Source organism: Passer montanus, unplaced genomic scaffold (assembly GCF_014805655.1).
Source record: "Passer montanus isolate IOZ18808 unplaced genomic scaffold, ASM1480565v1 scaffold74, whole genome shotgun sequence".
NCBI classification, from domain to species: Eukaryota; Metazoa; Chordata; class Aves; order Passeriformes; family Passeridae; genus Passer; species Passer montanus.
Genome location: NW_024372592.1, coordinates 591,321 through 617,179, shown reverse-complemented (window position 1 = coordinate 617,179; position 25,859 = coordinate 591,321). Strand labels below are relative to the sequence as shown.

The 25,859-nt window shown below is 45.2% G+C and overlaps 1 protein-coding gene across 1 annotated transcript in view; it reads left to right on the top strand.

Annotated features, from left to right (window-relative positions):
• The window catches only part of ITIH5 (inter-alpha-trypsin inhibitor heavy chain 5), a 46,384-nt gene extending 21,126 nt beyond the window's left edge, over positions 1–25,258 (top strand). The window contains exons 8-14 of the mRNA XM_039730918.1: positions 12,147–12,318; positions 14,833–15,142; positions 17,838–18,391; positions 18,758–18,808; positions 19,852–19,968; positions 21,243–21,620; positions 22,608–25,258. Of these exons, the coding sequence (XP_039586852.1) occupies positions 12,147–12,318; positions 14,833–15,142; positions 17,838–18,391; positions 18,758–18,808; positions 19,852–19,968; positions 21,243–21,620; positions 22,608–22,906 (1,881 nt within the window). The 3' untranslated portion in view covers positions 22,907–25,258. The remainder of the gene's footprint in view (positions 1–12,146; positions 12,319–14,832; positions 15,143–17,837; positions 18,392–18,757; positions 18,809–19,851; positions 19,969–21,242; positions 21,621–22,607) is intronic.
• The last annotated feature ends 601 nt before the right edge of the window (positions 25,259–25,859 follow it).

Genomic DNA, 25,859 nt, shown 5'->3' with positions numbered 1-25,859 from the left:
GCTTGATGACCTTAGAAGTCTTTTCCAGCTTTAACAGCTCTTTGGTTCTCTGATCAGGACTCTTGAAACATTCCCCTCACATCACTAAGAGATGTATTAGCTTTGAGGGGAAGATATTTCTCCTCAGTTTTCACAGCCTCTGAGCTCTGGTGGTGTCCAGCAGACTCAGATATGTTGCAGCAGTCAAACTCCACTGAGGTTCTGAGCCTTTGCTGCAGTCTCCTTCTAGCACTGGCAGGGAGATGAAGTTTGTGAATAGAAAATTCTTGAGCATGATGAGGAAAAAATATTCATGTGCTCAAGGCTTTGCACATCATTACTGCTGTTCCACTGGCAAGGAAAATCCCCATGAACTTTGTTCCTTCGTGTGCAAAGAGACAGCAAGTTCTGTGTGGAATAGTTGCTTTTAACAGCCAGGAGAGCCTGGGGAAGAGGTTATATCTGCAGGATTTACTGGGAAGCAAAATGATTTGCCCTTTGAGCAGTCTGCCCTGCTGATTTTATGGTACCTTTGGCTAGGGAGAAGGGGATATAGCAGCTTTACATTGGTATAACCAGGAGAAAAAGGGGCCAGTTATAAGTTCATCATTTTTTGATTGCCATCATTGCACCCAGCTTCAGTGAACATGGTGAGAAAGGAGAACAAGAACCTTCCAAGCTGTATGTCCACAAGAGAATGAGTTTGCAGGTATTTTGCAGATGTAAAATAGAGTTGTTTCAACCACAGATTAGTTTCACCTTACCTTTCCCACAGGCAATAAATGCCACACACTCAGTTAAGCAGTTGGCTTCACCACAAGCCTGGCAACTTGTCAATGGTGGCGTGCCAGACTGTAATTTTCTCTGAGGTTAATTGCTCCAGGAGGAACCCAGCTGAAACTGGGACCTGCTGGGCATTTGCAAGGGCTCCAGTTCATTTGCCTGTGCCTATCCAAGGGACACTGTTGGTACCCTTGAGTCACCCATGCTGCTGGAGCCCATGTGGGGGCCCTGTGTGCCCAACCCAACCCTCTGTGCCTCAGCATCAACACCCCCGAGGAGTTTCAGGGTGGTGAAGGAGCAGACAATCCTTCAATGTTCTCCTTCCAAACTCCTCTGACTTCTGCTGGTTGGTGCAGACCTGGCTGTGAGCCTGTTGTCTGTTAGTCCAAGTAACAGCTGCTGCCCAGGAGAACAACCTTAAATTGCCAGGGAACTTTGGAAAAAATGGTAATTCTAATTACAGCCTCCAGAGTGTTCAAAGCTACTGTGACAAGGGAAATTTTGTCAGGTTTTCCATTGCTGCCGGAAAGAAAGAACCCCAGAGCTGTCTGCAGCACCAGCAGCCCCATGCAGCTGCCTCCTGCTCAGCTACACCACAGCAGTGTCATCTCAGTCCTCTCTGGAGGTGTGAATTTGGGATATAAGGAATACTACAGTAAATAAGACATCAGATCTATGCAGATTTTATTTGCTCAAAGAAAATAAAACTTGTCTTCCAAGAGAAATGCAAGTATTTGTCACAAACCAAAATAATCTGCCTAGCCCTACAACTACTAAATAATGATGGGGTCATACAGAGAAACAGCCTTCAGAACAACATGCTCTTGAGTGTCCAGGACACAGAACATCTGCCTCTGGTCTTAGGACTAACAGCCAATTTTCCTTCATGCTGAGGCAGTAGAGGTAGAGACAAAATTTCCCAGGAAGATCCCAGACCACCTATAAAGTGCAAGTGCTTTAATTGAGTTTGGAGTAAATAGGAGGCAAAGGTGAGGGCAGAGTTTGCATGGGAATGCTGCTGAGGCTTGAACTGAAAACTCATGAACACCCTGAGAGCTCTCCCAAATGTTTCAATTGGACCATCACTGAGTTCATCAAAGGATGAACTGGAAACAGGTGCTGCTGATGTGCAGACACAGCCCAGTGACCACCAGACAAAGCTGCAGTGAAATGGAAATGGCTAAACGAGGCTGGGAAGTCTTTCCATGGATTGGGGTCATTGAGGTTTATGTAGCAGAGCTACAGACAGCACAGCTCTTGGTTTGAGACTGGGATGAAGGCCCAGGCTGGTGCTTAAATGGGCAGGAGAGTGGGTGGAGGCCCCAGCTGGGGCTGGGCAGAGCCATTAAAGCCTTTTGGTATCCTCAAGTCTCTGGCAAATGCATAAAAGTCAGTGAAGTGAAAGATCTTTCTTTAGTAGTCCTTTCCAAGCTGGAATTAAAGGTTTTTTTTTCCCAGCTGCTGGAGCAACACCTGGAAGCTTGAAGTGAAAGATCTTTCTTTAGTAGTCCTTTCCAAGCTGGAATTAAGGGTTTTTTTTTTTCCCAGCTGCTGGAGCAGCACCTGGAAGCCAGACCTGGCTTCTACATGTGTTTTCATCATGGATCTGTTATGTGAATTTAGGTAGGTTATTTTCCTTGCCTGTGCTTGTCTGTTTGCAGAGTCTTGTCTCTTTAGCTGGCAAACCCATGTCTGGATCATGGCTGTACAAAGATCCCCCAAGCCTAAAAGACACCAGACCCTTGTCCAGACTGAAGTTATTAGATTAGCATTGTTTGCAGCAACACTGCTGTTTCCAAGCAAATACCCCTTCACCCTAAATCAGGGTGTGTCCCAGAGTTACTCAACTGGGACCATTTGCTTCTGGCTGTGGAGAGCAGCTGAAGCTCAGAAGTGCTTGTGGCACCTCTTGTGGAATCCTGCTAGACTGAGCTCTTCCAGGTTGTATTACTGTCATCAAACAGTGCTCACAGGCAGCTCTGAGATCCACATCATGTAATCTGAGGTCCCTTAGGAATGAGGGATATGATGTGTCATGAGGAGAGAGCTTTTTCTTGCATAGTTACCCCTGATGCAGTGACATAATCTTCAAAACATCTGCTCTCTCCTCTGCAGAGTTTTGGGTGAAGAATTGGCTTCTTCTCCTGCATGAGGCAGTGACTTAGGATGGAAATGGACAGGGGAAGGGCTGGAGGCAAAAATGTACATGAGGGAGTGGGGATCCTGCAGCTGGGGATGCTGAGGATTTGGAAATGGTGAAAAAATTGGATGGGAGCAGGTGTTGGAGGCCTGTGAGGGGTGCAGCTGGGGATGCTGAGGATTTGGAAATGGTGAAAATTGGAGGGGGCAGGTGTTGGAGGCCTCTGAGGGCCCTGTGGCACACTCTTAGGTGGGAAAACTGGCAAATTTGCCTTTTTAAGGAACTATTTAATGCTCTTGCATTGCTTAATGCTAACCCTGAGCAAAAGTACTGGGTCTTTCCTTCAACCAACAAACCATTGCCACCATCCCTCACTCACTGGAGATCAGAGAATCCCAGAATGGTGTGGATTGGAAAGGACTTAAAGAGCATCCAGTCCCAGCCCCCTGCCATATGCAGGGACACCTTCCACTATCCTGGGTTGGGGGCTGGAGGCAAAAATGTACATGAGGGAGTGGGGATCCTGCAGCTGGGGATGCTGAGGATTTGGAAATGGTGAAAATTGGAGGGGGCAGGTGTTGGAGGCCTCTGAGGGCCCTGTGGCACACTCTTAGGTGGGAAAACTGGCAAATTTGCTTTTTTAAGGAACTATTTAATGCTCTTGCATTGCTTAATGCTAACCCTGAGCAAAAGTACTGGGTCTTTCCTTCAACCAACAAACCATTGCCACCATCCCTCACTCACTGGAGATCAGAGAATCCCAGAGTGGTGTGGATTGAAAAGGACTTAGAGCATCCTGTCCCAGCCCCCTGCCATATGCAGGGACACCTTCCACTGTCCCAGGTTGCTCCAAGCCCTGTCCAGCCTGACTTTGGACACTTCCAGGGATGGGGCAGCCACAGCTTCTCTGGGCAACCTGTGCTAGGGCCTCACCACAGAGAATTTCCTTCACAGGGAATTTCGTCCCAATATCCAACCTAAATCTTTCCTCTTTTCGTTTAAATCCACTCCCTCTTGTCCTGTCACTAGCACCCTCTTGTAAAGTCCCTACTGCATGTTCTGTAAAAAGAAATGAAAATGGGGAAGTCCCAAGGGAGGAGCAGCACATCTCTCCTAGCAGGTCACACCCATGGATGGGATGTTCTGAGTAGGGGTTAGAAAGCTCCAAACCTGGCAGGCTTCTGGCTGCTGGGACACCCACTCTGTGAGAGTGGCTGCATGATGAAGGATGGCTGTAATCAGTATTAAGAGCATGCTGAGCTGTGTCTCAGCTCAATTCCTGCTCTGTAACGCAGTAGTTGATTGCTGAAATTAAGGGGATGTGTTGTGGGCAGCTTTTGGGCATGTCAGCTCTTCCCAGCATTGTGTTGGGGCTGATCTTTGTGACAGATAATGACAGTACCCAATTATTGGAACAGTTTCTGTGCCCTGAGATGAACTCTGTCTTCTGAGGATGGGCAGAGGGAGAGATGTCAAGCTCTGCATGGAGGGCATGGGGCATTTTTCCCTTGGTGCTGACCTTTTTGCTGCTGTCTTCATGGAAATGTTTTGTCATGCTGACAGTGTGGGGGTTTGACTGTCTGATGGGCATGTTATGTGATCTGATTCCAGTTAAAATGAGCTAAGCACAAGAGAAGAATGTGGCCTTCAGACATTGCTGTGTCAGTCTGGCTGTGTGCCCATGCAGCCCCGTTGTTCCCAGTGGGGTTATTTCAGTGTAGCACTGTGGGACAGCCCTTAAGCTTTTCCCTTTGCCTTATTTACTGTACAGAATTGTTCACTGCTCCAACTGTAATCCATTCTCCTCTAGGATAAGGGCTTCAAGTGCTTGGTGCTGATTAGAACTTGCCTCCTTAAATCTTCACACTGGCATTTATTCACATCCTCAGTGCTGCTGTGAGATTGCAAAGACTGAGCATCTGAACCCATGGAACTCCAGTTCCTGAGAAATCAGATCAGCTTTTGATCATCAGATTAGTTTTTCATGTATTTATCCTCACCATGCTTACTAGACAACTGAGTTATCCCAGCTGATTGCATCCTTGAAGACAGTTTTATCATCTACTGAGCAAAAATTCAGTGCTTAAGTGTCCTAGATGGATGTGGAGCTAAGTATTTTACTCAATGCTAAGTGGAAAACCTTTGTCAGAAAAGGCAATAGGAACAAACATTTGTTCTGAAGGATGGTTGTGTTTCAGCCTGGGAAACAACAAAACAATTTTTTTTAAGGCCATATAGGGAGTCAGCAATGTTCAAGTGACCAGCAAAGGATCTGGGATGCTCAGGAGGAGGAGACTGGACCATGGACTGGAGACAGACCTTTATTGTGCAGAACTCCATATTCAAACTCCCTCCCATCACAGGCCTGTGTCAGTACTGAACAAAATGCTTCTTGTCCAGAATTGCGAAGGAGTTTTCCCTGGTTACGCCGTTCTTGTCTGCCAGGAAGAAAGCACAAAGATACATTGACAGGGAGAGGGGCAGTTGCAGTTCCTCAGCTGCAGGACATTCCCTGTGGAGGCAGAAAGGGCCAATTGTCCTCTCTGAGAGTGGGATGCAGGAAGGTAAAACAATCCAAGGATACACTTCGGGGTTAACCCCTGGTTTTGGTACAGAAGTCCCTGTTGCTGGCAGGTGACATGTGACCAGCATTATGTGGGCAGAAAGGACACTGGAACACAGAGGAAAGCAAAACTCACATCATGTGGCTTCCAACCTCAGCAGGAACAGCACTGCCTAAACCTTTGCTCTCTCTGAGTCTCAGCTGCTCCCTGTAATGTGGCAGTGGTGCTCCCACTGCGTTCCCCTTGCCTCTGGACCCAAACCAAACCAGGGTTTGGGCAGCACTTGTCTGGCCATGCTTGCACCATTTCAGGTGTGACTTTGATGCTAGCCTTTCCTTAAGTCACAGTACTAATTAATCCTTCTGACAGACCATGGGGACATTGATGAGCTTTGGCTGTTGCTGTTTGAAAAACCCAGCTCTGGACCTTTATATCAGCTGCCTCTGCATGTTTGGAAAGGGAAAAAGAAGAACCAAAGCACAGGATACTGCAGGGGAAGAAGGAGCTCTTTTGGTTTTTCTCCCTGTATTTCCTTGCAATCTTTTGCCAAACAATATATTCACTTGTACTTTTCTCTTTTTTGCTGTAGGAGATCTCATTTCTGAGCACTTCCCTGCATTGCTGCACTCTCAGACACATTCCTGGACAGAGCTATGGCTTCCTAATTCCCTCTGAGCTTACATCTTGTGCCTTAGCTCCTTTCTTGTCAAATTTGCTTTCTCACAAGGGATCTGGAAGGACAAACAGTGCTTAAATTTTGCCTTCTAGTTGTGAGTTTTTTCAGCACATGGATGCAGATGGCCCCAGGTCTGCTCTCTGCAGGCTGCTCTTGTGCATCTCCTCCTGTCAGTGGGTCCTGTTTTCCAAAGGCAGTGGTTGGGAATGCTTTCCTCCCTGCTAGCAGTGCTCTTGGACTGGCTGATCCTGAGCCCAAGCAGTTTCCTGGTGCTGGCTGAGCTGGGAGAGGCTGTGTCACTGATGATGAAGTCCTGCTGCCCAGCTGTTGCGAGGGTGGCTGGATGAAACACTTAGAAGTGCTCCTAAGGCAATGGAAAGTGTGAATACGTGGGCTTGGGATATGCATTTTAATGAGGTGCTTGAATTCTCCCCTTGCTGCCCAGCAGGGCCAATGTTTGGCAGTGCCACAACTCCTAACAACCACGAATTGTGTTCTTGTGAGCTGCACAGCTCTCAGGGTAGCCAGGCCTCACCCTCGCCCTGCTCCCCAGACAAGCAAGGGACTGTGAAAGAAATGTCAGATTCCTCCTAAAAGGTGCCCAGATGGTCTGACATCATCCCAGATGTCTCTGAGGCAGATCTTGACCCAAAAAAAGGCTGAAGGCTCTCAGCTTTCCCATAAGAGTGTGTATCATCCCATGCTTTGCTCCACCAGTGTTTAAGCAAGATGAGGTCTGTCAGAGCTAACTCCAAGGGCTGGGTAGAAGGGTGACAAATCACAGCCAAACTTGAGTGTAGCTGAGGGAGCTCTGATATTCCTGCTGGTGCTGGGGCTGATACAGCTCTGGATCACCTTGGCTGTGATGCAGGGCCTGCAGCAAGCAAGAACCAGACAGGCAGCAGCTGTGTTGCATGTCCAGGTGACAGTGCAGAGGTGACAAGGAAGGTCAGGGTGGTGGCTGGGAGCTGGCTTGTCTCTGGACTTGAGCAGACACTGTTGGCACATCAGTCATTTAGACAGTGTGAGCTCCTCTTCTCTCTTCTCATTCACAAAGCACAAACTGTGGTCACTCCCTGGCAGCCATGGTCACATCATCTGTCCCCAGCTGTAGACCAGGGTTGTACTGCTCCAGGTTTGGGGTGACATTTCACAGCCCTGGAGGTGGCTAGTTCACTCCCAAGGTTCCAGCTGTGTTGGCAGCTCATTCACCGGCACAATTCCTCATCTCAAATGCAGTGGCAATTCAGTCTCCACCTCTCACCTCAATTTTATCTGTGCTAATTTGAGGGAAATGGAGGAATCTCCCCCTGCCAAGTTACCCTCTTTAAAACACTCATTTAAAACCTGACTCTGACATTCAAACCATTCCCAAATGGTAAAAAATGATTTTTATTCACCTTTTCTGTATTGTAACTTCCCGCCATCCTCAGCTTTAATCCTTGCATCTCCCCAGGCAAACATGTTGGGAAAAGTATTTCACCTTGCAGACCCTTAAACTCATTTTCCTCTGTGTAAGTGGGTCCAGCTTATCTCCAAAATGAACCAGTGTCATGTGCACAGCCATGGAGGAACTACCTGGCCCTCAGCAGGGTAGAAATGGTGAATTTTCTGCCTCTTTGGCAGGAGTTTCAGTGGAATGACTCAGTGGGGCCAGGTGGGAGTGGGACTGCAGGGACCCCATTGGCAGCAGAGCAGTTTGGGAATCTCATGGCAGCCACAGCCCTTGGCACCTTGGAGCCAGGAGAAGTTCCAGCTGTGGCCTTGCAAGGACAGAAGCAGAAACCTGTTGCTGTACCCCAGCTGAAGCTTTGCAAAGAGCTTTGCAAAGCCTTGCCTGGGCTCTGGTGGAGATGGGAGGAGAGGGCTGGGCACCAGCTGCACTTGGTCATGGCTGAGTCCTTCAGGATTTCAAGCAGTGCACTTTTACCAAGATATTCTCCTTATTAAAAGCTGGTTTTGCCTGCCAGCTGCTGAATCATATCCAGCACTCTGAGGGAAGCCACATCTCTCTCATAAACCATTAGTGGGTGAGGAAGGCTGGTAGGTTTCAAAGCATGTTGTTCCACCCCATGAGGAGTGTGGTCTTTAGGACACACCTGGGAGTCCTTAGGAGCTGGGAAGAGAGATGGAAATGGGAAGAGACAGGGGATTCAGAGCACTCTGGGAGAGGTGGAGAGACAGTTCAGCTCCTTTTGGCTCCAGCAAGAATCAGAATGCTCAGGATGGGGCAGGATTAGTTCTTGAGGTGTGTCCCACCTTTTCTGCTTGAAGGCAATGCCCGAAGACAGGCACTTCCAGACAGTGACCCAGCCCATCCTAAAACCTGTCCAAAACAGATGGGATGGATTATTCCCTGCAGGTGGCTTCCCCTGCCTCAAGCAGGATTAGATGTGATGCCCAGCTTTCTGATGACTGAGTTGGCAAAGCTGAATCCCACCCTTTTTTTTTTTTTTTTTTTTTGCTGAGGATGGAGTAAAAGCTGCAGGAGAATGAACCATATGGCCTCCTTCACTCTGTTTGCTTTGGAGCAAACCCATGTGCACACACGCACACTTGTACATATGTTTGTGTGCATGTCACATAAATTCAAAGGGTTTTCATTTAAGTTGCAGAGGCAAGCACAGGATACAGATGCCAGAATCCAGGCTGTCAGTGCATATCCATTAAAATATGGCAGAGGTTTTTTCCTTGGAAAAATTGACTCAAACTCCACGGAGTGATGAAAATGAGACAAAAAGCAAAGAGGAAATGAAAGAAGGGGAGAGAGTGATGGTCCCAGCCCCACATTTGGCCCCTGTATGAGGGTGTGGGGAAGTGCTGGGTTTCCTGGGAATGTGTGTTTCACTTCCCTCCTGATCTTCTCTGCAGTTCTAGCTTGGATGCTGTGTACACCAAGCAACTTCATCTCTGTGTTGTTTTACTTTCTCCTTTCCTTTTCTTTTGGCTGAACACAGGCAAGAATGTCAAAAGGAATTTGTGAGCACAAGGGAAGGGAGTTGCAGCCTCTCTTCAAGTAGGCCAAAGCAAGATTATTTCTCCTCTTGCCTTGTTCTCAGAAACAGCAGAGCTTATTTGGGCCCAATAAATCTCTCTGAGAAAAGTGCAGTTTCACAGAACTGGCGAAAAAAATGAAGATAGGGGTTTTGTAATGGGAGAGGTCAAGCAATGTTAATAATAATCAGAGCTGTAATATAGATAATGAGATTTGGGGAGTTTTTCTTGAAATCATTGCCTCTAGGAACCTCTGTTCCTCTTCTTTGTGTGGGTAGAGGGGGGATGTGTATGTAGGGAGTTGTTGTGGTCTCATTGCTCCTTGCTTTAACACCCTGCCCAAATTTCCTTCAGCAGAGCTTGGCATGGAGGCCTGCTCAGACACAGGATAGAAGGTTCTCCATTTTCACTTTCTGCTTACTTTGATCTATTTTTTGAGGGAAAAATACTTGGGTCAACCTTGTTATTGTGGAATAAATTCAAGTCCTTCTCTCAGCTCTGTGATTGCTGCCTGTGCATGTGTGGGATGGTTTGGCTGACTGAACTGAGGGTTGGGAACCCCAAGTTTTGGGAACCTCCCACTTTCTGACCTTGACATAATTACAAAAGTAGCTTGGTTTTCCTCTCTGTAAAATGGGATGTTGATGGAGGGTGTCTCTGAAAGGTGATGTCATGCATTATCTGAAGCATTTTTAAAATACAAAGGGTGTTGTAAAAGAGCAAACGAGAGAGAGTAAAACCTTCCCTTCTTTTTCAAATAGCTGATTATTTAATCCAACTTTTCCATTTTCTGGACTGTCAGACTGGAGGCAACCTCCATGTTTGGGGCAGGAATTTACCTTTGAGAGGGTTTGTTTGGTGCAAATCATGATGTGAACCTGATGGGAATCTCCTGCTCTTTGAAAGAATCTCTTCCACCAGCATTTGCTTTAATATTCTTGTCTGTGAAATGGTGGTGGGACGTGGAGGAATGTTCCAGCTAAGCAAGTGGAGGGATTAAGCCTGAGATCCCTGTAGAGGAAAATTATTTGTACAGAGGATAGAAACAGGCAGGGAGAGTCTCCAGATCTGGCTCCAGAATGTTTGAAGCTATGAGAAATATTCCCCTTAATTTCAGGTGAACTGGGAGCCAAGGCAGCAGCTGTGAGGATTAGATTTGTTTGCATCATTGCATCATCATCTGCCATGCAGAATCCAGGGGGATATTGATGACACAGCTTGATCAGTCCTTTGAGCCCTTTTCCAAAATGTCTTTACATAGCAACATCAGGCCTAGGCTTATGTGGTTTCCAGCACTGTTGATTACTTCTGCATTTCTTCTGGACAAGCCCTTCACGTATTTTCCTGACAGGCATGAGAGGAACCTTTAAATGCTAGTGAGCCTACAATATTATTTCTTGCATAGCTTTCCTTGGAATTTGAAGGCTTAATGGTGGCCAAGAAGGGGCTGAGCTGAGAATCTGCTGATTCCTCTGCCTAGATATTGCTTCATATTCCTCCCATGTGTTTTGCATCCAAATATAGGGTATGTTTGCATGGACAGAGGCTGCTTTTGGGCAACTTTTCTGTGTCTTACTCAGCTCAAGTCTGTTTCCATGTGAACACAGCTGCATGGCTGCTAAATCCACTGAGGGGAGCTGGACACCTCTGCAGTCTTCCTCTTGCCTTTTCCTGAGTGGTCTGGCTTTCCCAGAGCCCAGGATCCTTAACCTCCTTTGCTAAGAACTCCTCTTGTGACCAGCTTTCCTCACTCTGTTGCCTGTGTTTAGATAGGATGATGAACAGTTGGCATATTGATAAAAACTAATATGCCTGGGACAAAACTGACTGGCAGGTAGAATCTGCAATGAGTAGCCAGGACTTCTTTTTATATCTAGTTAATTGAATATATTAACCTAAACATTTATTAATGGCTGAAACTATTCATTAGAGTGTACATGTAGCAAATAGTATCCTATTTATGAACAGAGAATGTGCATCCTTGGACATGTTTACTGTGTTTTTAACTTATAAGTAACCTATTTTAAATATATGCCACTTGCAGCTTGCTGCCAGTCTAGAGGGTGTTAGACAAAAACTCTAAGAGTTTGTTATTAGTCATTATTATTCACTATCCCTTAATTCAGAACATGATTCTCCCAGTCACTGGGAGCTTTTATCCTAATTGTGGTGTCTGATTTTTAAGCTTAGTTAGGTCTAGATGTGCCTCACAAGACCTTTTGGGCAAGAGTTGTTTTTCATCTCATATTTGCCCTGCCACTAGCATCACAGAGATCGGGCCTTGAGACAGGAAAGGACATCCCAGTTTTCTTCATTAGCCAAAGTGGCAGTGTAGAAATATCTAAAAGATCAGTAAACATCTTAAAACTAAATTCTCACCCACTAAAACACTGACAGCTATGTCTGCTGCTTGTGGAAAGCCAGGGCACTGGGAATATTTCTCTGTCTGCTCTGGGATGCCCTGACCTCCAGGGGAGCTCTGACTTTGACACTCATCCATAGAGAAAGTTTCTTAGACTTCAAGATAGACTGGAATCCACAAAAGTATTCAAGATGTTATAGAGAGTAGTGTAGGTGTATCACTTGCTGAGAAATTTAGGGTTTGGGATTTTCAGTATGTTGAGGATAGTAGCAAGATGGAGGGCACTGGGTGTTGTCCTGGGTTTCTTCTTCATGCTTCTTCCTTCTTCTTCATGGGTTTGGGTGGCATTTTGTAATTGGGCAGAAAAGTCCACATTGCAGGCTCTTTGGGAGCAGTTATTGGGTTAAAAGGGAAAATAATCTAGGTGTCAGTTCTTAATGGGATAGTTTAGTCTTAACAGACCTTGTAATGAGATTGTTGGCCATTTTGTGCCTTGTAATGAAAAGCTACCAAACTCACAGCAGAGTGACTGTTTTACTGATAAGAAATAATAAACACTTAAGTTTGAACATGAAGTACTGTCTCAATGGCCTTTAATTTCAACCCAGACCCAGAGAAACCAATAGCTGCTCTCTTTTGTCTTTCTAGACCAAAGAAGCTCTCTTCACAATACTCCAGGACCTAAGGCCTGAAGACCACTTCAATATCATTGGCTTTTCCAACCGGATCAAGGTCTGGCAGCAGGACCGGCTGGTGCCAGTAACTCCAAATAACATCAGGGATGCCAAAAAGTACATCCATAACATGTCACCCACTGGAGGTATGATCAGAGATACAGATGGCATTAACTGTGCTTTCTAATTAACTACAACAGAACAGAGAGTGGTGAATGTGGTCCTGGAGCATTTGAAATAAAAAGGCATTGGGATTTAGGTCATGGGACAAGGGGATCCCTTCACCTCCCCTCAGTGTTTTGTGTTCTTTATTAACATACATGGTGGGAAGGTTTCCTCAGATCCTGCCCATTGCAGGGGTTGGTTGGACAAAATGGCCTTTAAGTGTTCCTTCCAACCAAAATTAGTCTGTGATTCCCCACACTTATTAAACCAATTTTGATTCCATTCTCTTGCTTATCTGGTGACACCCTCAGAATGGGAAAGCTTCCAAGGTTATTTCTTGAGGACACAGATGAAAACATACCCTGGCAAAAAACACACAGTGCCAGTATTGTGTAGTTTCTGAAAGGCTCTGTGAAAGCAGGCTCATGATTTTGTCTGGGCTGGAAACCCCAGGGATGGAGCACATGCTGTGGGATGTGGAATTGCATTCTGCAGGAGTTACTTTCTCACCTAGTACTGTCCTCTTGTCTCTACCAAGGAGCAGCCAAAATTAAATTTGAGAATTTCTAAGCCCTTTTTGCTTGTGCCTTGTTGCCTGGAGCAAAGCAGGCAGAGAAAACCCCAGAACAGTGGCAGAGTGCAAGTGTGAGTTTTAATTTGATTCATAGGTCTCCTGTGAGGCTATGGACAGCAGTATAAAAAATCTCCAACTACAAATCTCCTCACTACAGTGAGGTTTGCAATCAAACACGTTCCAGCAGCTGCCCAGAGAGCTACAAAATGACCTATTCAAACCCTTCCCCATGGAAGTAGTCACAGCTGGTTGAAGGTCAGGGAGGGCCTTCCCATGGCTGCCCCTGAGCAGTGACCACTCCTAGCAGAGGAAACCCTCTGATGGAAAAACACAGCAAACAGGATAGTTGGCTGTGCTCTTTGTGTTGTGAGAGCAATTGCTTAGGAAGTGGTGAAGGGACCTGCCCAGTTAAACAATTGCCAATTGTGGGACTAAACTCAGAGAACAAAGCCTTTTACTCCTGAAGTGCCAAGAGAGCTGTGCAGGAACCAGCTGGGTTTGCCCATGAACCTGCCAGAGAACAAAAGGAAATTACTGACTGTGGCTCAATAGGAAGGTGCAGTGATTCTCCACAACAGGTACTTCAGATTTTTTCCAGGTTTGGATACCTCTGTGTTTTCCATATAAAGGTGCTATTCCTTGAGTATCTTCCAGTGAACAGGAACACACACAAAGAACATGGTGTGGTTACACCCCTGTGTTGTACTTACACACCAAAAAATGGGAGAACAATCCTGCTGCTAAGTACCTGACCATGTGGCAAAAGACAGTTTTCAGTGCTTGGTAGTTCTGTGATACAACTGAGTATAAAATCACACACTCTGCTACATGACTTGGTCTTCTTCTGGTTTTGGGGAAAAAGGTCTTTCTGAAATTTTGGATCTTCCTGGAGATTGAGAGAGGATATTTGGGTGTAGGTTTTTTGGTTGAGAACCATTGTGCAGAAGACAAAGGATTTTGAGGACTTTTCAGAAGTTTTTGCTTCTTTCCTGTTCCTTGTCTTTTTGCAGTCACTGGAGCTGTGCACACTGAGTTTCAAGGTTTGTGCTGTATGGACTGACTTTCTATCACATCCTGTTGATAACCTTCCTAGAATTCCCTTTCCAGACCCCCAGGAGTCAGCTGTGTATGGCTCTTAACCCATTTCACCTGCTTTGTTTTCTAAGAGCTGTTTTTAACCATGATGTGCTGATTTTGCAAAGGTCCCACAGCCTATCCCTCTGTGCTTTGACTAGAAATGGAGAAAGGGAATACTTGTACTAATTTTCCCTTTTTTTTTTTTTTTTAACACACAGTGGGCTTGGATCCTTTTCATGCCTATTCTAATGTACATCTGTTTCCTCATTTACTTTGCTTTCTTCCTCCCACCCCACTTCAGGCAGTTTTATTCTTCACTAGCCAGTTGTTTTGTGCAAACACACTCCTCAGCTAACCAAGCTCTTCCCTTTAAACTTTGTATCCCCTGGGGTGTGAAGAAGGAGCCCATCCACTTGTTTTCCAATTTGAAGACTTTTTTTCCTGACAAGTGTTGTTCCCTTCAGAAAAAAATGAGCAGAACATTTCCTAGTTCAGATATCATCTGGGAGAGTCACGTAATTAAGTTTAACAATTTTTGTTTGTACCAGCCAGACATAGTATGACTGTTTACCAGACTGATTGTCGTACATTGAAACATTCAACAGCAATTTCACATGACAAAATGAAATTCATAATTCAATTCATAAGACCATAAACGACTGTGCCAAACTCATACTGAGTAACAGAGCTGAACTGAATTCAAGGGCTACAGCAACTTCATGTGGAGAAAAGGGACATCCTGATGTCCAGAGAAACTGTCACCTCACTGAAGGGAGCTCAGGGAAATTATTCACACCACTCTTAGAAGGACAAAAGATCTCTAATCATTCTGGTACCTTCCCAGGGACTAATATCAACGAGGCTCTGCAGACCGGGGCAAAGCTGCTGAATGATTACATTGCTCAGAACGACATCGATGCCAGGAGCGTGTCCCTGATCATCTTCCTCACGGATGGGAGGCCGACTGTTGGGGAAACACAGTCCTCCAAAATCCTCAGCAACACCAAGGACGCCATCCGGGATAAATTCTGCCTCTTCACCATCGGCATTGGCAACGACGTGGACCACAAGCTGCTGGAGAGGATGGCGCTGGAGAACTGCGGCATGACGAGGCTTTTCCAGGAGGATGAGGATGCAGCCAGCCACCTCAAGGGGTTTGTTCTGCTTTTGCTGTTCTTTGGGTTCTCTGGGAAAGCATTTTGGGATGGAAAATCCATTAATGACACATGGCAAGAAATTGGAGTTTCCCTGAGGCTCAGCTCTGGTTGGGAGAGGCAGGGTATGATCAGACACTCTGAATGGCTACCCAAAAATTTTCTTTTTCTTAGCAGACTCCTGAGATGTACTGGAGCTCCCAGCCCCTCAGAATAAAGCACTTGTTTCCCTGATTCAGATCATTGTTTTGGACATGTAAACCTGGAGAGCGGGGGGGCACAGCTGAGTCCCAGCTCCTCACAGGGAGATGGTAGGAGGAGATGATGCATTGCATACATCAAATCAACAACATAAACAGCATAGAGGGGATCAGGATTGAAGACTACAATTTGGAGCAAAAAAATTATTTCTTTATTTTTTGAAAATTATAACCTTTTGCCCAAGATCCAGAATATTTGACTTGGAAAAACACACTAATATAATTCCTGGGATAACTGTATAGTCATTAATTTCCTCATTCTTTGTGACCATTAATTTCCATTATTCTTTGTGACCCAAACTCATCATAAGTTTCCTGAAATCCTCATCCTTCAGTAGGACCAGAGATTATGTTCCTCTTCTGTCATAAGAGAGCTGCAGTCCAAGGAGAGACCCTGGTAATGAACAGCTGAAAGAGGTGTGACCACATCTCTGACCAAAATGTTTAGCAATGTGTCAATGTTTCCAAATAAAAATGTTTGGCTTTTGCTCACAAAATGTTAGTGTTTTAACCACAGAAACCAAAAAAAGACATTTGCTGAGTCGCCTCTCTCCTGGCTCATGCCTGACTCCTCTGGAGCAATACATCCAAGCACTTTCCACCAGGGCTTTGCCTTCTGTGGCAGTAATACATGGACAAGAATTCCTTCAAAACTAAATTCTATAGATCCATCTGTCACTCCACCCACATCATTTCCTCCTCAGGACATGTATTTTGGATAGCAAGTGGCATTCCCTGGCAGACAGAGGATGTTCTGATTGATTGGGCTGTGGAAGCCCAGTGCTGCCAGTACTTGTTCAAATGCCTCTTTCTGATGAACAGCTCCCTGTTTATCAAGCTCAGTCATGGCAAACCCATTTGGCACCTGGTGCCAAATTTATACAGAAAAGCACAATCACTGCTGGAGGCCAATTCAAAACTCAGTTGGAGGGAAAACCTCAATGGGTGCCAATGTAATTTTTTTTTTTTATGCTCAGCGGGTTGTATTTTTATACAGATACTTCCTTGAATTGTACTCTAAGACAGGTTGTGTATCTCCACCATTTGTTAAACTCAGAAGTTAATTTACAGAGGGTCCTCAAGTTTAATTTAGTCATGTTTTTAAATCTGGTGAGGTCTATGCATGAAAGACAATGAGTGCTCAGACACACTAAAAGAAAGTCAACCAATTCAAGCTTTGGGTTCCCTTGGAGAGAGAATAAAGCAGAAAGTGTGACTTTAGCTTCCAGACAGTCTGTTTAACCAGATGTGTTAAATAAATGCAGCTTGAACTAGAAAAAGGGCTGAGGCCAATTCTTTGTTTATGTACCAAATTAAACTCAAGTGACTTGCCAAGAGATGAGCAGTTTGGCATTTGAATGGGAAATGTGGTATTATTGGAGCAGCTTAGGAGAAACCTTCAAAAGCACATTGCTGTAGGGAAAACACAGTACTGTAAACTTGGGCTTTGAGCCTTGTGAAGGTTTTCTTGGCTGTCTGGTGCAAGGTGTTCTCACAAGTGTGGTTGGTCACGTCAACAAGGCATTAAAGGGTTAACCTCCCTGGTTCCAGGAAAGCCATGCCTTGCTCCAACAGAAAATCAGCCACAAGGAATTGAGTTCTCTTGTGCCAGGGTGCCTGTACATAGCAGCTGGAATTCCTCCATTCCTTGGAAATGTCCTCATTCATGGGGGGCATGGTGAGATTCCACCTTGATTTTCTTTCTCTGTTGGCCCTCGGGAAACTGTATTCCTGCCTGTCCTACACTGACCAACCCAATCTAAGGGTCTTTCAGAGCTTCAGGAGCTTTGGTTTGGAATCTCTTCAGCTCTGGTGGGCTTAACATTTTGGCCTTAACAGTTTCTGGCTCTGGGATACCATGTGTAACACCACTAGAAACCTGTGGGTAACAGCATCTTGTCTAAGTGTCTAATTATTTTTAATAACTGGTGTGCCTTCTGTGAATATTGGAAGCCAATAATTTACTTTTAGGTGGTCACAAATACCTCCTTGCAGAGATCTGGAACCATAGTGGAAGGGAGGTGGTTGCCTGGCCATGCTGGGATGGTTCTGAACATGCTTAAGAGACTCTGTTTAGATGCCTAAGGAATAGTGAAGACTAAAATGAGGCAGAGAATAACTTTGGTTGACAGGGACCTCTGGATATCCTGTAATTCAACCTCCTGTTCTGAGAAGAGCTAACTTCAAGTTTAGGTGAGGGTTCCTTTGTCCACTCAGGTTTTGAAAACACCTAAGGACAGAGACCCCCCCTCCCCCCCCGTTTTTCTAGGCCAATTTAGAGTGGATGTGGTAGTTAAATTTGGTTTCTCATGGCTCAAACTGCTCCTGAACGACTTAGGAGCCATTTCAGATAACCTGACTGTGTCCTTGTCAGTGTACAAGTGCAAGAGTGCGTTCACACAGTGCTAACAGTGAAAAATGTGTCTTGCTTTAAGGTTCTATGATGAAATAGGGACACCCCTTCTCTCTGACATCCGTGTTGATTACCCTGAAGATGATGTGGAGCAGGTCACCCAGAACTTCTTCCCCAACTACTTCAATGGCTCTGAAATTATCATAGCCGGAAAACTCATCAACCGCACCTCGGACAAACTCCACGTGGAGGTGACTGCCAGCAATTCCAAGAAGTACATCCTGCTCAAAACAGATGTGGCTATTGACCTGCCAAGCAGAAATGACATCAGAGGTGTCCCCGGCCTGGAGGATGGCAAAGGTGACAATAACTACATTGAGAGGGCGTGGAGTTACCTCACCATCAAGGAATTGCTCAACTCTCGGCTGAAAAGTGATGACATTGAGGAAAAGGACAAACTGATGGAAAAAGCCAAGTCGATGGCCCTGGCTTACAATTTTGTTACCCCCTTCACTGTTCTGAAGATGAAAGAGGCTGGACTCCACTCGGAGCCACCTCAGGAGGAGTTTATCAGCCCTTCTACTGATGGCATTGGGGAAAAGGTGCAGAGCCTGCAGGGGCACAAGGCCCCACCAGGTATGAGAGAAGAATAACCTTGTTCTGGTAAAAAAATCTTTCTGGGCAATGTCTTATGGCTGACTTTGGCACAGGGGTGATCTAGACAGTGAACTGAGGGGTAAAGCTGAGATTTTCATACTAGTTTTGCTAATTGTGGGCTGGGCAACCTTTAGCAAACCTTTTAGGCCCCTCACTCACCCTCTTGAAGCACTTACTGCTCTGTAGAAACTACTGGAGAAAAATTGGTGTTCTACATGAAGCTTAAAGTAACTGCAGGAATCTATCCCATAATCTCTCTGAATAATATTTGGGGAGCATTTTTATAATATGTCTATTTCTGCTGCTCAGTAAGAAATTTTAACAGCTCTCCTTCCCCACTTCTAGGTATACGCAGAGGGCAAGATAAACAGAGGATTAAAATCTCCAAAACTTCAGGTCAGTGCCTGCTTTCATGCCTTTCATAATGCAAAATAATAGTGACTGATTTATGGAAACCTCAGATGCATATCACTGTGGTATAACCATCCAAGTGACCAGCCAAAATTCTGTTTGTCAAACCTGCAGAGTAGGGAGGAAAACGAAAACAAAACCAAAATACAGAGAGGATCAGTAATGAGAAGGAGTATGAGCAAGACAGATGATCTACAACACTTATACTTGAGACTTCTGCAGGTCAGGGGAGAACAGAAACACATTCTCTCTGTACTAGAAATAATGAAAAAACCTTTTATAAATATTAATGCTGAAATATAAAAAAGTTGTTAATATGGAAAAAAGAGAAAATTCTATGGTATTTTACAATTTTCCTGTTCGTCCTGCACCTTTCCCTAACTTTTCATACATTAAACTCTGAAGAATAAGTCCATATCAAGAACTATGACTTGAATTTCTCTTGATAAGGTCAATTTCACCTTAGAACATAGCATTTTTGGCTTGCCTTATTAATGGCAGCTGTCTGATAGTTGATGATAGGTCAAGGATTGTTGAAAAAATTAGGATTGTGGGATCAACAGCTGCTGTTGACTACTTCAATGTGATACTGAGGGCCAGGAGGGGTCAGTGTGAGGTGGAGCCATGCAGCAGCCCTTGGTCAGAAAGTACATTTCTGTGTGCTGTGGGGGTGTAGCTTGCCAAGAAAGAATGGAGAAGAGTTCAAAACACCTACATGATCATTCCCATAAATCACAAAATTATATTCTGGGAAGAAAATATCCTGATTTTAATCTAGACTGTTTTGGGTTTTGAGTTGTCATTGAAAATTCTCATCTGTGAGAAAAACAAAACAATCTTTGTGAAAAACAAAGCAAAACTTGGCATTTCCTGGCAAACTCCATCTGACCCTCTAAAAACAACAAACCAGAAGGACTTAGAAAAAACAGGGACAAACACACTTTAAACAGCAGTTTTGTTGCAATCTGTTGGACACTGGAGTCTTGTGTGAGTCTCTCACATTTGTCTCTTTTTCCATGTCTTCACAGCGGATGGGGACCCTCACTTCGTCATTGATTTTCCCTCCAGCAAGTTCTCTGTCTGCTTCAATATTGATGGAGAACCAGGGGACATTCTCAGGCTGGTCTCTGATCACAAGGAATCTGGTGAGCAGCCAAGTCAAGCAGTTTCTAGTGGAGGAAAATCAAAGTGTAAGGCCAAGCCTTGCAGCAGGCCAAGCACCAAGGTGCCTCAGGCAAGAAAATGATAGGAAATTAGTAAAAGTTTCTTCTATGGTTCAACTTCACCCAGTTACAAAGTCACAGCTTGCAGATAAAAGGTTTGGACTCAACAAAATTGCTCTGCTGTGGGAATTTTCCTCTTTACTCACAGTACTGTTTGGTTTAGGACAGAGCAAAGTACCCAAGCACCATGGCTCTTTTAGTTAAGAAACCACCAAACTGGCTAGAGAGTCATGACAGTCTTGAGAAAACCCACATGATTCAGGATCTGCTTTACCCAAGCCAATCTGAGCCAAAGCGTGGTCTGATCCCATCTGGAATTCTAAGCAGGGCAGCTAATAAGCAGATTATGTCCTGCTCAGGACAACAGTGTGAGAAAGGGGTGTCAAAACCAGAGACAATTCACAGGCTTGTTTTAGAAAACCCCACAGTAAATTTGTAAGGATTCTGTTCTGTGTGGCAGTGGTCTAACCCCCATATTTCTGTGTTCATGTGTGCCTTAGTAAACTACAGCTCCAGGCAATGTTTCCCTTTAACTTCTTTCACAGGCTTGAATGACTTTGTGGCTCAAATGCAGAATGAGCTTGAGGAAAACAGACTCTGTAGCACTAGAACCTTGAACCTTTGAAGACAGAAATGAGAGATCCCATAGGAATAATGGGATATGGAGACATTTAATCTCTGTTAATGGTTTGAGTTTAGCTTGGGTTAGCAACAAGCCTCCTCCTAAATTGTCAGTCTTCAGAGGCTTGTGGGAAGCGAGTCACTGTCCTATGGACAATAGGTCACAACAAATATTAAAATGACTGGGAAGCTTACTGTGGACTTTTAGGCTTTAATTGACTCATTGGGATCTGCTCCTTAGAATACTTAAAAGTGTTTCTTTTTGTGGCACTGTGTACACTGTGATTAATGGGACTGGGGGCACCTGCCTGCAGAGAAGACCAGTATTTCTGAGCTTGGGTAAAATTATGTGCTCAGTATGAGGTCACAATTCCATAACAGTCTGATTATACTCATTTGAATGCTGGAAAGTGAAATAATTGAGCACGAGGCGGCGAGCCTGCATGTCCTCAGTCACCAGGCTTGTGTCATTGAGACAATAGACCTGGTCCTGCTGGGCCCCTTCCAGCTCAGACTCTTCTGTGTCTCTGTGATCCTGGGTTCCAGCTTTCATTTACTGATTGCTTTCCTGCAAGGTGTAACCGTGAATGGGCAGTTAATTGGAGCTCCTGCACCACCCAACGGCCACAAGAAGCACCGGACTTACTTCAGCACCATCACCATCCTCAGCAACAAGCCAGAGAGGTCTTACCTGGAGATCACACCCAAGAGGGTCATCCTGGATGATGGGGAAAGGCTTGTCCTGTCCTGTGGCCGGAGTGCTGTCGTGAGGAGCAGGAGCCTGGAGGTGTCCATCTCTGCCTACTCCAACATCACCGTCACCATCCGGGACTCCATCAGCTTCGTCATCCTCATCCACCACTACAAGAAGCCAGCCCCATACCAGAGGAATCACCTGGGGTTCTACATCTCCAACAGTAAAGGCCTCTCTTCTGACTCCCATGGGCTACTGGGTAGGTGGCAGATTCTCAGGTTCAGAGCTGTAAATCAGACAAAAAGGGTATTTCTGAGCAGAGACAGGAGGGAAGGAGCAAGGCAGGTGGGGATTAAGTTCCCAGGTGAGACTTTCACATCCTCTCTCAAACAACTTCTCTATTTCTAGTACCTCCAACTCCTCTCCTGTCTTTTCCTGTAGGAGTTATCTCTCCCTATCCCAGCTGTGCCTGGTTTTCACATTTCCACTCTTTTAATGATTGTTCAATACAGTTACTATTAGAATACACATGCTCAATGCTCTCACTACAGAGACAGAAACCAAATCTTCCCCAAGAACTTTTTGTGGCCCCTGTTTTTCAAATGTGAAATGAAGGAAGAGCCACCCCTACCTTTTGAAGGAACTAGGCTTTAGGTAGGCTCAGCTAATGACCAGATGGTTGTGTTCTTTCAGCCAATGAGCAGCATTGATGTTTTTGGTCATGTACAGAATTCTAAAGTTTCTGCCATAGTTTCTGTGCCACTCAGACACCCCCAGGTGAAGGAGGAGATGATCCCTTAGGAGTGCGATTTGGGACTCAGACCACTCTCATGGACAAACCTCTAAATCCATGCTTAGGTTTGGCCTAAAAGAACTTTCTACCAAGAGGGCAAGGGAACAGAACTTCAATCTTCAGGCCTAGGACTTTTTGCTTGCTGATGGACATTGTGTGGGTTATTAACCTCTAGTAACCATGTCCCACAGAAGGGAACTTACTACAGGCAGCTAAAAAACCTCTTCAGCTCTTTAGTGACCCATGGAAAAAAAATAAATAGGGTTTTATTGTAACCTCTGTGTTTGTGGGATTTAGAAATGAATCACAGAAACAAGATTCATCCTGCTATTGTAGACTGAGAATCCTCAAATGCATCCTACCAAAAAAACCCTCAAAACAAACCACCAAACCACAGCAATTTATAGGCACAAATCAGCCAGTCATGGACTCTTATTTTATCTTGCCTTGCAGGTCAGTTCTTGAGCCATGAAGTTAAGCTTCTTCAGGAATCCCTAAACACGAGTGGTCAGGAGGTTGGGCAGAACCAAACGGGGGCGTTGAAGGCAAACCCTACAAACACCCTGAAGGTGAAGGGGCGGCTGGTTCCTGTGGTGTGGAAGCAGAGGAGGATCTACAATGGCCAGCAGGAAGTCAACTGCTGGTTTGCCAAAAACAACGCGGACAAACTGATCGATGGCAGCTACAAGGACTATTTGGCTTCTCATCCCTTCGACATAGGCACCAGCTTTGGGACAATCAACAGCCTTTAGGACTGGTCACAGCAATGCACTGCAGCAGCACCTGGGGTACCAAGTCCCTTCTGAAGCCTTTACTAAGCAACTTATGAGTATTTCCTTACCTTTTGGTGCCAAAGAAACCAAGGATTTTGTCCCTGGAAATCAGCTGTCTCTCTTTCATGCTAAATGAATGTTCATCAAATTCCTGAAGGAAAAGAAGGCTGGGGGAAATGATGTGGTTAAAGGCATGATTGATGCTGTCCCAGTGGGAAGGGAGGGAGAAATGAGCCAGTGAACAGTGCAGAGGCTGCTGGCCTTAAAATAAACCCATGCAGGGATCTGTGCAGTACCCCCTGGGGCTGGTGAGTCACCCCACGAAAGGCAGATCATACAGAACAGTGCCTGTTGAGGTGAAAGACTTTGCAAAGAAGTGACTTGGAGCACCTGCCCCAACCTTGGTCCATGGGGAAAGGAGAGAAATACAAAAAGAGAGAGGAGATGTGGGTGGATATTCATCTGCAGCGACCCATTAGCATCAAACAAAATCAAAACCTTAAATCAACAGGCCACAGGAGGGTATTGCTTTCCTGGTTAGTGGGATGAGGTCTGGATTTGCCACTAAACATGATGTTCCTTGAATCACTACAAACCCTTACAACAGTGGTGAAAACCTTAATGGGGTTGCTGTCATGGTGCACAGGCTGTGTGCTTAAAAAGCACCTCTGGTCCTCAGCAGAACAGGAGTGGTGCAGGCTCCCATTCCTTGGAGCAGTTAATTCAACATAATTGAATTTAAATAACATTGTTATTTAAACAGGGTTTGTGATTTCTTGAGTCTTGACTCCCTCAGGAAGAAACAAAGTTCTGCTCTGAGCTTCCAGCAGACCTGCCATGTCCTTGAGCATCACACCCCTTCTGCTCAGCAAAGATTAAAATTTCCTAAGGGATGACAACCCAGAACCCTGAACAGCTTGTGATCCTACAAAGCAGCCTCTTGAATTTCGACTAGACAATTCTGGCTGCTTTTGTAATTAGGGAGGAAGTCTTTATTTATTCCAAATTGTCAAAAAATTTTCATCCCGATTTCCCCTGGCTTCTTCTCTTTCCTTACACTGCAGGAATTTGTGCGCAGCAGGAATTTGGCAGCAGGAGGTTACAGAAGGGTCTGCCAGCCACCCCCACTGCAGGTGGTGCTCCAAACCCAACACTGTGGTGTGTTTTAAAGTGAGGCATCACTGAGCAATGCTATAGATCAGCCACAGGGGAGTTTTAGCAAAGAACTTGTCCAAAGGGGACTTGACAACCACAAAGACATTTACATGGCAAGGCCAAACTGAGCTCATGAATACTCTGCCTTTCCAGAACTGAAAAAGAGGGAGGCTGGGTGTGGAAGCATCTCCAGGAATTAAATGACATCCATGTGTTAGGAGAAAACAGTTGCCAGGGACCTACAGAAATAGGTTTAATCTTGACTGATTTTTTTTGGTTTTGTATTTAACAATTAAATCATGTTGTTGCTGTTGGAGCTCCAGCTGCTGGGGGTGGGGTGGTGATTTTCCAGTTGCTTGATCAGCTCGTTAGTGCTGCAAGCACCGTGGCAGCAGAGCAGGTGGCAAGCATGGTTTCTTTACTCACACCATGTGCTGCCTGGAAACAGCCAAAAGCCACCAGCAAGATTTAACTGCACTCTGGAAGATCCTTACAGAGAGCTCAGTTAGCACAAGACTCATGCCAAGGCTCGTACTTTGGAACAGAACATAAAGAAGAAACTACTGCTTTGGGCCCTGCTATCTTGAGAAATAGCTCTCCTGTGAGGGAGAGCTGAAGGCAAGACCTTCAGCACGGTCCTGAGTGTGGAATAATAACAGAGGTTTAATGCTCTGCAGTTTGCTTGTGGGCCAGAAAGAGATGAGGAAGAACAGCTGTGAAGTTGACTTCTCTGCCCAAGAAGAGAGTAGGAAGATCACCCACAGGCCACATCCAAACAACCTCCCCTTTCACTGGCACGGAGCAGACAGGAAAGTGCAGGGGATTTCTGGACACCCCAGGGTTTGGCAGGTGTTTCCATACTGTCCTTACTGAAACCTCCCCTCTCCTCCCACATTGTGCTGTCCACGTGCATTGCTAAGGGGAGGGAGTGGCTCAGGCTCTCCCCTCATCTCCTCTGTATATAGACATGTATATAATATATATATAAACACACACCTACTGCTAATAATTTGGGTGCATCATTGCTCCTCTTTCTCCTCCTCCAGCCAAGGAAACACATTTCTTTCAGGGCCTGAAGATAACAAGGATCAAGTCCAGTGAAGCACCTGGAGCAATATACTCAAGGTCTCCTGAAGGCTCCAGTTATCCATTTCACAATAAATATTTTACAGTGAATGCTGCAGTGAAGCTTTCATTTGGCAAAGATAAAACAAGCTTTGAAGCTAAGGTTGTGTGTGTTTTATGCTGCTGGACAGGCTCATGTTACCAGATGACTGAAAGAACCATTCATGGATTAACAATAAGTTGGGAATAAGTAATTTCAGTGGAAAATTAAAGTTCTTTAGTCTCTGTACACTTGGTAGGAGGCAAGAACAGATCCCAGGGTTCTACTCCCACATTGAAATGAGAGTTTAGCCACAGACTTTAAATACAGTAGAATAAGACATAGGAAAACAGTTTGTGCTCCTGCTGCCCCAAGAGCAAAGGCAGGTCATGGACTGTAAATTCCAATTTTTTCAGCTCTGTAGTGGGCATCACAACACTTCCCTCTCTCACGATGGGGAATATGTTCAGGCTTGATCCTCAGAGCCCTTCATGCTGTCCCAGAGAGCTCCCAGATCTCTATGCAGTTATTGCAGTGAAGATGCATTTGTTCTCATCTCCATGAGTGTCACAGAGCACTTGGATTCACAGGGATGTGCCCAGTGATTGCACATTGCTCAGACAGCTCAGGAATGAGGCTGAGCACTCACTCTGGAGTGCAATGGCACCATTT